Genomic DNA, 16,325 nt, shown 5'->3' on the forward strand with positions numbered 1-16,325 from the left:
ACCCAAAGCAGAGTTTCTCAACCGCAGCGCGGCTGACATTTGGGCTGGACGACCCTGTATCGCGGGGCTGTCTGTGCAGCATAGAAAGTTGGGCAAAACCCTGGCCTCTGTCAACTAGATGTCAGTAGTACACTCCCCCGCCCACCCGATGTGACAACCAAAACTGTCCGCAGGCATTGACAAATGGCCCCGGGATGGGGCCGGAAATCACCCCCCAACTCAGAACCTCTGCTCTAGAGGTCCAGGTATTGCACCTTCCACGAGGCTGGCAGAACGGTTCAAATGGAAGAGAGCAGGGAGCTCGCTTCGGGCCGTGCGCCTGGGCCTGTGAGCATCTCCTCGTTGTTGGAGGACGCTGTCCACCGTGGGCAGCCCGAGAGCCCGCCGGCGTTCGTGAGGGGCAGAGCGGGTCTCACCCTACGCTGCAGGGCCCGAATTTCCGCCCAGTGACCATCTCCTGTTTCACTTTGCTGGGAATGCCCTGCCGAAGGGGAAAAACCGATTTGCAGGCTCAGCTCAGGGGCACCTGGGAAATTTCTGCACCGCGTCCTCAGGGTGTCCCCCACCGGCGACATGCCCAGGACAATGTGCAGGTTATTTGCGCTCTTGTTCACAAAGTACTGCCACACGGATTCCTTGGCCGGGCTCGTCCCTTGCTTCAGAGCTTCTTGTCCAATCTGACTGAGGATAGACTCCTTTTCCTCTTCTGGGAAAAGCGCGGGTACGATCCCTAGAGAACAAAGACGCAATGAGTTTTTCAGCCTCGGAGGGGCGGGGAGGGGGCGGTATCATCCCTGTAGGCACTAAAATGAAAGGAGCACAGCATCACTGGAAGAGCCGTAGATGCCAAGGCCAAGGAGCAGGGCTCGTGTCCTGATTCTGAGGCCCAAGACTCACACCCCGTGTATAAACCCCTCTGAGCCTCAGTCTCCTCATTGAAGTGGAAGGAACAAACGTCTCCTCCTTACCTGGGAGGGTTATCGTGAGCGTACTCAACCAGGGACAACTGTGCCCCCAAGAGACATCTGGCAACGTCTGGAGACGTCTTTGGTCGCCCCGGCTTATGTGTGTGTGGGGGGCTGGGGTGCTGATGGCATCTAGTGAAGCCAGGGACACAGCCAACCAGCCTGTAATGCCCAGGACAGCTCCACAACTAAAAGTCACCCTGCCCCTGATGTCTGTCATTAGGGCCCAGGATGAAAAACTCTGCTGCAAAGTGTAAGGGCTTCGGAAAATAAGTAGCCTTGCCCATTTGGGGTGCTATTCAATGAGACCCACAGGAGCCCTCTGGGTCTTCACAGAAAATACGCCCCAGCCCTGCAGTGGGGTTTACAGATACAGCAAAGGACAGGGCTGGCGCTTGTACCCATCCTCACGAGTCTGCAACCCATGTGTGGAAAGTCTGATGCCGACCCAAGGAAGCATGTGCGAAATGCCACGTGAGTAGCGGGGACTGTAGGTGCCCCAGGTGTTCAGGAGGTACGAAGCTGCCACCAGTGAAGGAGGCTTCTTAGGGGAGGGAGACCCTGCGTGGCCCCGGAGCTAGAATTTGGAGGAAGTTTGGCACCTGACACTTTAGACTGGAAAGTGGAGTCCCCCTGTCCCCGCCCGGCCCCACTTCCTGGCCAAAGGTCTCTCTTTTCCTTGGGAGAATCACTTCACAATCATTCTACGCCTGCCAGCGGTTTGGGTGGCCTGCCCAGTCAGAGCCCTGCGTCAACCGGCCAAAGCGATTGGCTCAGGGACGGGGCACGTGATCCGAGCCAGCCAATGACAGCCCTGCCGAGCCCTCGGCCCACAAACATCGGGGAAAGAATCTCACTGGCCCAGGCTAAGCCAAGGAGGATGTGAGCCTCGGGCATCTGGTGCTGTTTGTTTGTTTCATTACCTTGGGAAAATCCAAAAACGCAAATAAAAGAGAAAAACGGTAAAGCCAAGACAGGGGTGGGTGGTGGGTGGGGGAGACCCATTCGGAATGCTCTCTCTTGAGCACTTGAATCCAAACGTGCCCCGAACTTTTTCAGTTTTGTGAATCAATACTGACTTCATCTCCCTCTAATTTCACGTAAGCCAACTGGAGTTGAGTTTCCATCGCTTGCAACCATGGAGGCTGATAAAGAGAGGGAGAAAGAGAGTGCAGCAGGCGGGAAGAAGGGCCTGAGCAAGATGCAGAGGCAGGATGGAAAATGAGGAGGGAGAGGAACTCAGGCTGCGGAAACAGAAGTCAGTCCGCGGGGACCCCGAGCTGGTGACGTGCACAGAAGGCGGTGTGTTAGGAAGCAGGAAGATCGATACAGAGATACGTGTGAAGAGTCACAGTCAGACACGACGAGGGTCTGGCTCTGGTGGCCGGTAAAGGGAGCGTAAGGTAAGGGACGGGCTCCAGGGACAAAAAAGAAAGCGTGACAAAATGCTGGAGGGGTCAGGCGTCTGATGCACTCCAGGGTTTCGGCCTGACGGGAATTCTGGAATAACTAAATCAATGGGGAGATGCAGAGACAGCCCTCCCGGGGCAGGAAAGCAGCCAGACTCTGGCAAGTTGGACTTTTTCCGACTGTATCTATACCATTTCGAATCAGTATCCTACATTTTTATGAACTATCCGTTGGGTTCCCATATGGAACAAAGATGATGTGGCAGGCCTGGGGCTGCTCTCCTCACTAAGGCTTGCTTGCAGGGTTGGCCCCTGGCCCGTGTCTGGGAACACGGACTTTGGGAGGGTTCCCACTACCATTCAGGGATCAGAGTAGCTCATCAGGCCTGAACTGTCTGTGCAAACAGTGTGGCTCATGCTGACCACCTGCTTTCCCCCTGGAAACCTAGAATTTTCAGTAGGTGCCAGGCGGCAGGTGCCTACGTGACCAGCCCCCAGTAAACACCCTCGGCGCTGAGTCCCGAACGGCTTCCCTGGGAGATGACACTTCATGTGTGTCGTCACAATCAGATGCTGGAGGCATTAAACGTATCCTATGTGACCGCCCTGGAAGAGGGCTCTGGAAGCCTTGCCTGACTCCCCAGACTTCGTCCCATGCGCCTCTCCCCCTCTGCTGATGGTGCTTTGTGTCCTTCGGCCGTGATTAAGTCACAGCTACGTGTACTGCGAGAGATGAAGAGGAATCCGCTTCCGGTTCCCCTCCTGCCACCTCAGCCTCCGGCTCGCTCCTCTTCTCCCTCAACTCAGCCCCGGGCTCCCCTGATGTCTCACACTCTCCCCGCAGATGCTCCCATCCATTTCCAAAGCTTTAGGAACCACATCTGAGAGCCAGACCCCTACATCCAACTGCCGATCTGCTACAGATCGAATGGTGCTCCTCCACACAAGATAGGTTGAAGCCCCCGGGACCTCAGAATGTGACCTTACTTGGAAACAGGGTCTTTATAGAAGTCGTGAAGTTAAAATGAGGTCATTAAAATGCAAACTGGCACAGCCATTCTGGAAAAGAGTACGGAGGTTCCTCAAAAAATTAAAAATAGAATTATCCCATGACCCAGCAATTACACTACTAGGTATTTATCCAAAAGCTACAAAAAAATGCTGATTCAAAGGGGCAGATGCACCCCAATGTTTACAGCAGCGCTATCAACAATAGCCAAAGTATGGAAAGAGCTCAAATGTCCATCGACTGATGAATGGATAGTATATACAATGGAATATTACTCAGCGATCAGAAAGAATGAAATCCTGCCATTTGTAACAACGTGGATGGAACTAGAGGGCATTATGTTCAGTGAAATAAGTCAATCAGAGAAGAACAAATATCATATGATTTTACTCCTATGTGGAATTTGAGAAGCAAAACAGACGAACATAGCGGAAGGGAAGGAAAAGTAAGATAAAAAACAGGGAGACAAACCATAAAAGACTCTTAAATACAGAGACCAAACAGAGTGGCTGGAAAGGAGGTGGGGGGGTGGATGGGCGAAATGGGTGATGGGCACTGAGGAGGGCACCTGCTGGGATGAGCACTGGGTGTTGTACGGAAGTGATGAATCAGTGGGTTCTACTCCTGAAGCCAAGACTCCACTGTATGTTAACTAACCTGAAAATAAAATAAAAATAAAACAAAACAAGGTCCATAAGGTAGGTCTTAACCCAGTACAACTGGTGTCCTTATATAAAGGGGAAGTTTGGATCAGAGACAGACACACGCACGCACGGAGAACACCATGTGAGTGGGAAAGCGGAGCCGGGGAGACGCGCCCACGAGCCCAGGAATTAGCGGCAAACCAGCAGAAGCCAGAGACGGGCCTGGAACAGATTCTCCCTCAGAGCCCCAGAAGGAACCACCCCAGCAGGTGCCTTGAGGGGGGACCTCCACACTGTGAGACACTAAATGTTTGTGATTTTAGATTTTTTTTAAGTTTACTTATTTACTTATTTTGAGAGAGAGAGCAAGTAGGGGAGAGGGAGGGAGAGAGGGAGGGAGAGAGAATCCCAAGCAGGCTCTGAACTTCCCAGCGCAGAGCCCGGTTTGTGGGGCTCGAACCCACGAACTAGGAGAGCATGATCTGAGCCAAAATCAAGAGTCGGATGCTTAACCGACGGAGCCACCCAGGTGCCCCCAATTTTTTTTAAGTCATCTCTACACCCAACGTGGGGCTCAGCCCTCAACGTGGGGGCTCAAGTGACCCTGAGATCAAGAGTCACCCACTCTTCTGAGCTAGCCAGGCGCCCCAAATGTTTGTGGTTTCCAACCACCCATTTTGTGGTACTTTGTTACCAAGGCCCTAGCAGACTCTCTCTAGCAAACTCTATCCGACATCCAGTTTGGGTTTTTTTAAGTGTAGCCATCTCCACGCACCCCTAGCGGCCGGTCCTCCCCCTCCTAGCAATGGAACCACTCACCACAGGCTCCAGCCTGAAAGGGGGAGCCACCCTGGGTGCACTCGCCCTCACTCGCCCTCAGCCGATCCGTACCTCATGAATCCTCCCGCTTCCCTCCATTCCCACAGCACCGCCATCCCCACCCCCCGGCCCCGTCCAGACCCAGGTCATCTGTCGCCTGCACACCCCAGCGGCAGCTCCAAACCAGCCACCCTCTCCCGCTCTCGCCTTCCTCTTGTCTAGACCCTCAGGGCAGCCAGAGGGACCTTTGGGAACAAGCCTAGACCTCATCATTGCCCAAGGACGACCTCTGATCTCCAAGGGCCCCACCAGGCCCGCGCCGAGCGGCCCCTCCTCCTGGCCGGGTATCCGGCCAGCACAGCCCGCGTACCTGACGTCAGCATGTTGTTGATGAGCTCCAGGAAGCCCTCCTCGGCCACGTGGGCGTCCGTGAACAGGAAGATCATCCTTTTGTTCTCGGTCCCAAGTTTGAGATAAAGGTTCTTCAGATCTTCCCGGAAATTGTTCTCCGAGTAGCCTCGGCTCAGGAGGATCTCAAACACCTGCCGACACGGAGCACAGCATCCGTGAGACGACCGGCCCGCGTGAGGGTCACAGGCCAACGGCAGGGGGAGAGGCTCAGGCCGTGCAGCCGTCTGCGGGGGACGAGTGACAGCAGAACCAGACGCCCCGGGTCATTTTCACAAACACTGCTGAGTGAGAAACGCGGGACGAAGAAAACTCTGACAGTCCTTTGTGCAAACGGCGTGCACACGTGTAGAGCGTGACAGAGTGTGCAGGGAACGCAGGTCTGTGCAGAGGGGACCACATGAGTATGGCAGAGGAAAAGGACACCTTCATTCGCTAAATGAGTCACTGGAGGGGCACCTGGGTGACTCCGTCGGTTAAGCATCCGACTTCAGTTCGGGTCATGATCTCATGGTTCGTGAGTTCGAGCCTGGCATCGGGCTCTATGCTGACAGCTTGGAGCCTGTTTGGGATTCTCTCTCTCCCTGTGTGCCCCTCCCCAGCTCGTGCTTGTACTTTCTCTCTCTCTCTCTCTCTCTCTCTCTCTCTCTCTCAAAATAAATTTTAAAAATGTTAAAAAAAACACACGAGTCATTGGAGTCACAGAGCGGGGAGAAAGGAAAACGGAACCCACACAAGCACAACCATCACGTGTGGGTACAGGCCCGGCTGCGAGTTCATCGAAAATTAGATTGTGGGAAGATGTGTAGAGAAACTAAGTAGGAAGCCAGTTTCGATCCCGAAAATTTTAAAATCCTATTACATGTTTTCGAGATGGACACAAATGTAAATGAGGACACACCTTCTCCATTCATTTCCGTCGGCTCAGAGGCCGGGAAGTTGAACTGCAAACAGCCAACTGTCAGTTCTGAAAGAGCTCAGGGGATTTACAGCGACTAGAACATCCCTCGTGCGCTGCCACCCCTCAGCCCCGATATACGCACGCACATGGGGTCACGTGCACTCTCTGCCACTCACGCGGGCCTGCAAAGGCACATTCACGCAGGGCACTCGGTGCACGCACGCGCACACACACACACACACACACACGGCAACATGGATGACTTTCAGCCAAATACGTGTGGTCTCCGGTTCCGTCTGGTAAGTGCAGACCCCAGTGATCCTCCCTGAGTTAGCTTCCCCCTTGCCCTCAACAGTTCCTTTTTTTTTTAAGTTTATTTATTTTGAGAGAGAGAGAGTGGGGGAGGGACAAAGAGAGAAGGAGACAGAGAATCCAAAGCAGGCTCCGTGCTGTCAGCGCAGAGCCTGACGACAGGCTCCAACTCACAAACCGTGAGATCATGACCTGAACCGAAATCAAGAGTCAGAGGTCGACAAATGAGCCACCCAGGCGCCCCGCCCTCAACAGTTCCTAACACCACTTGGGCATGAACAGCTCGCTATGACCCCACTCCCCAACCTCCCCCCCCCAATTCCAAGGGCACAGTAACAGCCCAGCACACGTTCACCCTTCTCCTCTGTCCCTCGGACATCCTCTCTGCCGTTCCTCGAGGCCAGGCCAGGCCAGGATGCACGACACTACCTCAGGGGACAGTACATCAGATTTACCAGGACCGATCAACGGAAGAAATCAACTTGTCTAGGAAAATGTACAAAAACTATAAAAACGGTTACATCTGGATCACATATTTTATCAGATCTGGAAGGTAAATCAACCAAATTTATTTTTTTTTTTTTAGAAATACTTTAAACAAAAGTATATACTGCAAGCTAGATCCATTGAACTAATCATGACTGCTCTTCTGTACAAAGAGTTCTCACAGAGGCACGTGGGTGGCTCAGTAGGTTAAGCATCTGACCCTTAGATTCAGCTCAGGTTCATGAGTTTGAGCCCTGCACCAGGCTCTCTGCTGTCAGCACAGAGCCCGCTTAGGATCCTCTGTCCCCCTCTCTCTCTGCCCCTGCCCAGCTTATTCTCTGTCTCTCCCCCTTGCCCCTCCCTGACTCACAGACTCTCTAAAACACACACACACACACACACACACACACACACACACACACACACACACACACACAGTCATGCATGGGTCTTGGCAATGACTTTCTGGATAGGACACCTCAAGTGCAAGCCACGAAATCAAAAATAAACAAGTGAATCGTGGAGATGACTCTTGTTCCAAATTAAGCCCCACTGCATGCTGCACGTCTCCGCTTTGAGAGACTCCTGTAAGGGCAACGGTAAGTTTCTAAGAATGGTGTGGAGACACAGAAACCCCCACGCAGTGCTGGTGGGACCATACGATGGTGCAGTTGCTTTGGGAAACAATCTGGCAGTTTCCCAAATGATCAAACACAGAACTGCCACACGACCCGGCAATTCCACACCTAGGTGGACGTGTGGACACAGAAACTTGTACGTGAATGTTCACAGCAGCACCGTTCACAGCGGCCAAAAGGTGGAAACCGGGCACCTGTCCGTTAACGGGTGAATGGATAAACAGGGTGTGGTCAATCTATACAACAGAACACGATTTGGCCATAAAAAGGAACCGGGCAGTGTTATGCGGCTGAAGCTTGAAAACAGGCAGTTAAGTGTAAAAAGCTGTCGCAAAAGACCACGTACTCTATGATTCTGTTTACATTGACAGTCCAGGATAGGGATGTCTATAGAGACCGAAAGTACGTTAGTGATTTTTTTTAGGGCTGGATGAGGGGCAGAAAGATAGAGGGGTAATAGCTAAGGGGCAGAGGATGTCTTCTGAGGGTGACAAAAATGTCCTCAAATAGACTGTGTTGATGGTTGTACGTATCTGTGACTATACCAAAAAGCACCGAATTGTACATGGGTGAATTGTACAGTCTGTGAATTATATCTCGATAAAGCTGTTGTTTGGGGATTTGTTTTTTGAAAGAGATTCTAAGAATGGCCCAGGACCGTGTGGGCTGGTTGTGCCGACACAGCAGCCAGCAACTTGCTGACCTGAATGCTGGGTCCGTGGAGGTTTGGGCCAATCCCTCCTCCGTAGGAGTGCACGCCACAAACCACAAAATTGGCTCAAGTTTGACTTTCAAATTCGATTTGACATAGTGTCCATTCTAAAAATAATACAAGGGGCCCCTGGGTGGCTCAGCTGGTTAAGCATCTGACTTCGGCTCAGGTCATGATCTCACGGTTGGTGGGTTCAAGCCCCGCGTCAGACTCTGTGCTGACAGCTCGGAGCCTGGAGCCTGCTTACATTCTGTGTCTCCCTCTCTCTCTGCCCCTCCCATGCTCACGCTGTCTCTGTCTCTCTCGCAAAACTAAATTTAAAAAAACATTCGAAAACAATACAAAACTTAGATTTTTCGGACATTCGGTTAAAATAATAACAAGGAAAAAACCCAATTCTACACTCTATGAAAACATCATGCTGTGATCTGATCTGTTTTCGATTCTTCCAATGTTTGCATGAACTACCAACGGGCGAAATTGCTTTAATAAACCATTTCTGGGAGGGGAGGTCGACTCACCTCGTAGCCGGCTGTGAAGGCGGCCAGCCTGGAGAGAGACTGCTTCCCTGAGCCTCCGACCCCCACGAGCAGGGCGTGGCCGCGGTCCATTCGGATGATGCGGTGCACGCGGGTTAGGTGTTCCAGGGCATCGTCAAAGAGAACCAGGTTCATCTTGGTGTTGCTTTCGTTATACTCCTCAAGAATTTCCTGAATTAAAAAAAAAAAAAGAAAGAAAAAAAGGATCACTGGATTTTGAGAGACAGACTTTCCTTTTGTCCGGGAGAAATTAAGAACGGAGGAGAGATTCTTCCCCCCACCCCCCCCCAATAATCTATAGTGGTTGAAATAATTAAATTGTTTGGGTTTATGGGACTAAATCTAGTATTGGCAATTAGGGCTTCTATGGGCTGGTTTGTGATCGGCCAGCAGTGAGCCAAAGCTGATTAAGGCTCAGTTCATGAATTAAAACGAAAATGGATAGCAGAGAGCTGAGTGGTTCCCAAACCTGGCTGTGCATTGGAACCCTGGGACCCTCCCTGGGCTGGATGAATGGAAACCCAGAGGGGTGAACCCTGGGGTCTGTGTATTTAACACCTTCCTCAGGTCATCCCCACGCACCACTGGACGTGGCAATCACCGGATAAGACACAAGCTCTCATTCTGAACCCCGAGACACAGGCATGGGTATTCTTCCCAGTGCTGGGCTCCGCTGAGAAGCGCTCCCAGGAAAAGTGAGGCTGTGGAGAAGGTAAGCCCCATCCACACCTGAAACAAAGCCTTGGCTGCCTCGTAATCCTGGATATCTTCATAAATGCGTGCTTCCTCTTCCTGCAGGGCCGTCCGGAAGTCTCCAAACAGGATGGGATCCCTCATCACCGCCTCCGTATCATCGTTAAAATGTTCCATAACCAGGTTGCCTATGTGGTCTTGTACCTTTTGACAGAAGACCGCTTAAGGACTCAAACTCGACAACATATATGTGCTAAGACTTGTCAGAAAAAGAACATATTGCATTCGATTCTTTTCTCTGTTGCAAGGTACTCCATAATCCACCCTCCTCTATCCATCAACTTCTGTTGTTAGTGTATTTTTCTCCAATTGGTGAACTATATTTAAAAAAAATACTTGGGGGGGGGTGGGTATGCTTGTTTACTTCACTCAGAGAAGAATTTTGTAGTTAGAGTTTTGAATTTGCTGGTATAGTTTGAGGTACTGACCAGCTGCTTGTCTGTTTCATTGATTAATCGGTCGTGGAAGATCCTCAGACACTCGTTTCTCCAGACTCTCACCATCTGGGTCACCGTCTGGAACCTACGCGATGGAAGGAGCAAAATCAGTCGGGAAGCCATCTAGAGAGAGAGGGGCTAAATGCTACTATTTTCAGATGGATACACAGGGTGTGGGAAAGGACAACATTTCTACAGTCCTTTCTCCCCCCTGGCCTCACGTTAGTGAAATTTTAGTGGAAGCTAACAAATTAAGTGTAAAGACCATAAAATCATCATCTATAATTTACCCTCCCGTAGGGGAGAAAAAGAACGTTATCCGTAAATGACGTAAGTGACATAAAATGAGTACCCGACACGGCTTCTACCTGCTGGAATATAAGAATTTAAAATCAGCATCAAGGCCACTGGCAGCTTCGTATTTTAAGAACCAGCTCCATCCGGCCCCAGTTCGAGAACTTTCTCTGGTTGCTGGCAAAGAGCCCTTACTCCCCCCCTTAAATCCCTGCAGCTGCCTTCCCCTGGTCTTCCTCAAGGGTACCTGAGAACAAGTTTGGGTATGTGGAAAGTCCTCAACTAACTCACTTTTCGATTTTTCGTGGACTCAACGTGAATCCACAAAAGTGGACTCTGCTTGCAGACCTACATAAAGCGCACATTAACGTAGAGACAGAAGTCCAGCTTTAATGAGAAAAGTTTTATACCCAGATTTAATCCTTTCCGTCCCTTGTGCTTACTTCTCCATTTTGTGGGTCTTTCACAAAACGTAACTAGCAACTGCAAACAATTCAGGTGCATTAGCAAAAGGCAACTTTAGAAAGAATACACAGTCAGTAGAGCATTGCCACCAAGGGCTTAAATATCACGTGTCTACGCATCTGTCTTTCACGGCTCCCCTGTCTTCAAGTCAAGGGCTTACAAGTCATCTGGCCTTAACCAAGCCCTTAACCCTTTTCTTCATTTAACATAAACAAAAAGACACTGGGTGATTAATGGATACGTTGATTCATCCATTTCATTGACAAGTCCTCTGTCTTAAAAGAAAATCCACCATCATACCCATGGGCCACATGGGTATGGAGAGAAGACAAACTCACCGCCCCGGATCAGTGAGGAGAAGACCATTAAAAATTCTTGAGAGGTCCCGAAGATTAAAGATGTAATGGAACTTGGATGGTGTGGGAGGCAGGTCCTGCACAATGGTTTTGTAAAGCGCCAACGTGCAGAAGGTCAGCTTGTCACTCACAGCCATGATGCTTTCATGAAACACCTAAAAATTGAAAAGACACCCCCCCAAGTGTCTATCGATGGATGAATGGATAAGCCAATGTGGTCTATCCATACAACGAATGGCACATCATTTGGCCACATCGAGGAGCGAAGCACTGATATGGGCCACCACACGGATGCACCTTGACAACATGATGCCAGATGAAAGCCTCCAGTCACAAAAGACCACATGGTGTACGAGTCCCTTTATATGAAATGTCCAAAAGAGGCAAATCCAGAGAGACAGAAGGCATATCAGCAATTGCCAGGGGCTGAAGGATGGGATAGCGGGACTACTTTTGGGTGATGAAAATATTCTGGAATAAGGTGGTGGTGATGATGGTACAACATTGTGAATGTACTCAATGCCAATAAACTGTACTTTAAAGTGGTTAAAACAAATCCTACACTATGTGAATTTTATCATAATTTTTAAAGAGGAGGTAAGAGGGGCGCCTGGGTGGCTCAGTCGGTTGGGCGTCCGGCTTCGGCTCAGGTCATGATCTCGCGGTCCGTGAGTTCAAGCCCCGCGTCGGGCTCTGTGCTGACAGCCCAGAGCCCGGAGCCTGTTTCAGATTCTGTGTCTCGCTCTCTCTGACCTTCCCCCACTCATGCTCTGTCTCTCTCTGTCTCAAAAATGAATAAACGTTTAAAAAAAATTAAAAAAAAAAAGAGGAGATAAGAAAAAAACTGAAAAAGCCAGAGAAACTCACCATCTGATTTGCTCTGTTTCCCTAGATTTTCTCATTAACTGACAAGTCAACATGATGTGAAACCAAAGCCCACACCAGCCCTCCGTTGGAGTCTGACTGGACTAGGGCAGACCTCACGGTTTTGGAAGCGAATGGCTTAAGGTAAGGCACAAAACACCAGGTGCTCACAGTCCCTGTGATCACACCTGGCCACTCCACACCTTTACCTTTCCTGCCCCTGAAGGCTGTGTGCAAACCTCACTTTAGGAGGGAAATGCTGGGAGCAGAAGGTCATCATTTAAATGCGTGGGTTCCATTTGTGGGATGGCCAAGTTAAATCGACTTAAGGAGAGCGGTAACTAGTATCTGATGAGCATCTGCTATGTTCTAGACGCCGTGCCGCACATTTTACGTGCATTCTCGGTGAGGTGGCTGCCATCGTCATCCCCATTCCAGATGAGAACTGGGTCCAGGAGAGCTCAACGAACTTGCCCAAGGAGCAGCACGGGGCCTGACTCCAGGTCCTGGTCCCCTAGTTAATTCACTGCTGCCGCCCAATGTGACACATGTAACTCAGGGCCACATCGTGACTCCGCGGACCCAAGGCACTTTTGCCTTCTGGGCCCCTTCCTCCATAAAAATGTTACTTTATCTTTTATGACTGCACTGATATAAAGATGCATATAATCCAGACTGGATATTTTTTCTTCCAGTTTTGAAAGAAAACATTTTTGTGTGCCCCTAAAAGTACCGTGGGCCTTATGCCTGCTGTGTCTAATGCCCAAGAGGACCATGCAAACACTCTACCCAACAGAAGGCCCTCTAGTTCAGACTGCTAATTAAATTTTTTTAATGTTTATTTTTTAGAGAAAGAGACAGAGTGATGGCAGGGAAGGGGCAGAGAGAGAGAGGGAGGCACAGAATCCGAAGCAGGCTCCAGGCTCCGAGCTGTCAGCACAGAGCCCGACACGGGGCTCGAACCCACGAACCGTGAGATCATGACCTGAGCCGAAGTCAGACGTTTAACCAACTGAGCCACCCAGGCGCCCCTAGACTGCTAATTAAAATCAAGTTACCGAGGTATGGCCTTTCAGAATGGAGGAATAAATTAAATGCAAAGACTCCTCTGAAGGAAATGGTACATTGAAGACATTGAACAGCGAAATAAATCTCGGATCAACTTCATTGCGGCCTCCTCCAGCTTTTCCCATCGCAGCAATAAAGCCAAGGTCCCGAATGCTTTTGCAGTTGAGCTCCTTCCCACGGTCATACAGGTAGCCTTTTTCCAACAGCAGTTTCAGCAAGGCAATCGGCTGCTGTGTGCCATACTCATCCACCTTGATTTAGTGTTTAAAGAAAGGAGATAACAGTAGTATCGTAAAGCAGAACTCAGGGATGCCTCTGCTAACCATCTAAACTAATTCTCATCTCTCCTCTTCCTCTCTCAGAGCACTCTGGTTTTAGTTTCATGGGGCTTCTCGAGGTTTGCAACTATATATTCATTTGTAATTATTATTTTTTTTATCTGTCTGCCTCACTGAACTGTAAACTCCATGAGGGCAGGGACTACTTATGTTCTGTTCGTCACTGCACAGCACCAGACCCATAGGAGGCGCTCAATAAATACACGTTAATTGGATGGATGCACAGATGGATGAAAGGGTATGTGGGTGTGTGCATGGATGAGTGGATGGGTGGAAGGAAGGAAGGTGGATGAATGGGTGGATGGATGGACAGATGGATGGGTGGGTCAGTGGGTGGGTGGGTGGGTGGCTAGATGGACGGACAGATGGATGGGTGGGTCAGTGGGTGGGTGGATGGATGGATAGATGGACGGATGGGCAGATGGAAGGATGGAAGGAAGATGGATGGACGGACAGATGGATGGGTGGGTTGGTGGATGGGTGGAAGAAATGTAGGTGGATGGATGGATAGATGGACGGATGGGAAAATGGAAGGAAGGAAGGAAGGAAGGAAGGAAGGAAGGAAGGAAGGAAGGAAGGAAGACTGGGTGGGTGGGTGGATAGATGGATGGAAGGAGAGATGGATGGATGGGTGGATGAATCCTGGCTTTGCACACAGTCCATCTAGAGGATAGATTTTCAGAGGAAAAAAATGGTTCTGCAGAAATTGCATAAATTTAAACTTTAGTACTAAGAAAACTTCACAACTCTCAGGCTCCGGCCCCAGAAACACACTCCTGCATGCTAAAGTTTCCCTTCCTTGGTAAATCCAGAGGAATCCTTGGGAGGCGTCTGACCTTATGCTTTCCATGTACCTGGGACTGAGAACAACACTATCGTCTGAGCTCTAGCTCATCGAGAAACCACTTACTCGAATACATGCTGTAAAAAGCCTGGAGGCTGCCTGCTGCCTAACTCCTCTAGGAAAGCAATCAGTAAGGAAGAGTCCCGCTGTGTCAGTAGAACTTTCCAGTCACACTGTCTCCAGAGCTGGCTCCCATCGCCAGCACCCTGCGGGCACCGTGCAGAACGAAGGCACGCGCTCGCACACTCACGGACTCCGCGCGCACACACAGCGACGCGAGCGCAGCACGCGGCCCGGCCCCACCGCCCCCTGCTCCTTAACCTTACGCCACCTTTGGCATATTCACGTCGTCCATGAACACCAGGAGGCGCTTTCCCATGGGCGGGCCGTATGTGTCTTTGGTTCGCTTCTCAACGTTTGCTTCCAAGTTTCTTTGGATATCCAGAGACGTGGTGCGGGAGGAGAAGTTGACTATCAACACAATCTGGAAGAGAGACAGATCATTCCAGAAGGTGGTCATCTCTTCGCAGTACCAGCGGGAAATGCTGGACCGCGCGCTGCCGTCCATTTTGCAAATTCCCCGGCGTCTGAACTTTCCCATAACCCAGTGTGCGCCGGTACAGCATTCTTCCCCTTCAGCAGGTTGTGTGAGGCCAAGCTTGACCAGTCACCACACGTGGGCCTCTGGCACAATGTCAACGAGGGGGTCTTAGCTCTGCACAGTCGGGCTAAGTGACCTCCAAAAAGAGGTTTAACCTTTAAAAAAAATTTTTAAGACTTATTTATTTAAATGCTTATTTATTTTTGAGAGAGAGAGGGCAAGCAGGGGAGGGGCCGAGAGAGAGAGAGAGAGAGAGAGGGAGACACAGAATCTGAAGCAGGCTCCAGGCTCTGAGCTGAGAGCACAGAGCCCGACGTGGGGTTTGAACCTACAAACTACGAGATCATGACCTGAGCCAAAGTCAGATGGACGCCCGACCGACCGAGCCACCCAAGCGCCCCAAAGAGGTTCAACCTTTTAGAACCTCGTTTTTCTCATCTGTAAGACAGTTTTAATAGCATCTGCTTGGACTACTTCATAGGGTGATCTTATCACAGGAGATGAAATCCCCAAAGGCGTTTTCCACGTGACAAAGTAATATTCAACCAGAAGTTACTATCATGCCTGCTATGTCTTAATAAACAGGTCAGAGAGAGCACCTTTGGAATTAATTGCTGAGAGAAAGGTGAGGGGGGCCCGGGGCCCCGGGCCCCTGGGTGGAGAGCCTCCCCCATGCACGGGGTACACACAGGACCCCTCACTGTGCTTCTTAGAGCACTTGGTGAGAGTTCATGGGTCAATGGTTCTCGCTCTTAATATGCACCCAAATCACCTGGAGGGCCTGTGCCAAACGGCTCAAAGGGCCCCATCCTCAGAGTTGATTCAAAATGTCTAGGATCGTGTATGCGAGTTTTCAGGCAATGCTGCTGGCCTAGGGACCACACTTTGAGAACCACTGCTGCAGACGGCACTGTCCTCAGAGGTGCCGACAGGTGCACGGGAGCCGCGTGCGATGAAGGTCAACGTGCGTCTCCTCATAACGAATGCGCACCGATGTGACTGCCGGGCCGATGAGCACCAGCTGCTGAGTCCCGGCAGAGGGGCGTCGTAGGGGGCGTTCTGAATGTGGATGCTGTTTGCCTGACCCCACAAACTCTTAGGTCCCTCTGGCTATAAACATCCCTTCTGTGCCTCCACAATGACATCCTTCAAGCTGAATAAACCCTGCTTCCGTGCACCTGTGACTGGGCTCGACCATTCGCGGGCAGCCTGGCCCTGTCTTGCCCACATCCTTCATGTGATGCCCATCGCGAAGCCTGGCTGACCACTCCCCGGCCTAGAGGGTCACAGGGCTTCCCGGGGAACAAGCCTAAGTAAGGGAGTCAGAAAGAAGAGCCGCAGGAAACTCTTCTCCCCTCTGAGGTTCCAGGAGGCCAAAACAGGAATTCGAAAATTAAAGGATGAGCAGATATTACCAAAAACAGAGAACTGAGTCAGTGAGTGGATTTGGGACAAGTATGTAT

The 16,325-nt window shown here is 50.7% G+C and overlaps 1 protein-coding gene across 1 annotated transcript in view; it reads right to left on the reverse strand.

Annotated features, from left to right (window-relative positions):
* Positions 1–16,325, reverse strand: part of DNAH10 (dynein axonemal heavy chain 10) — a 147,762-nt gene that overhangs the window by 32,333 nt on the left and 99,104 nt on the right. The window contains 8 exon segments of the mRNA XM_047826686.1: positions 527–730; positions 5,217–5,388; positions 8,825–9,013; positions 9,572–9,739; positions 10,024–10,117; positions 11,130–11,302; positions 13,070–13,330; positions 14,593–14,745. Of these exon segments, the coding sequence (XP_047682642.1) occupies positions 527–730; positions 5,217–5,388; positions 8,825–9,013; positions 9,572–9,739; positions 10,024–10,117; positions 11,130–11,302; positions 13,070–13,330; positions 14,593–14,745 (1,414 nt within the window).

This window comes from Prionailurus viverrinus, chromosome D3 (genome assembly GCF_022837055.1).
Source record: "Prionailurus viverrinus isolate Anna chromosome D3, UM_Priviv_1.0, whole genome shotgun sequence".
Taxonomy (NCBI): domain Eukaryota; kingdom Metazoa; phylum Chordata; class Mammalia; order Carnivora; family Felidae; genus Prionailurus; species Prionailurus viverrinus.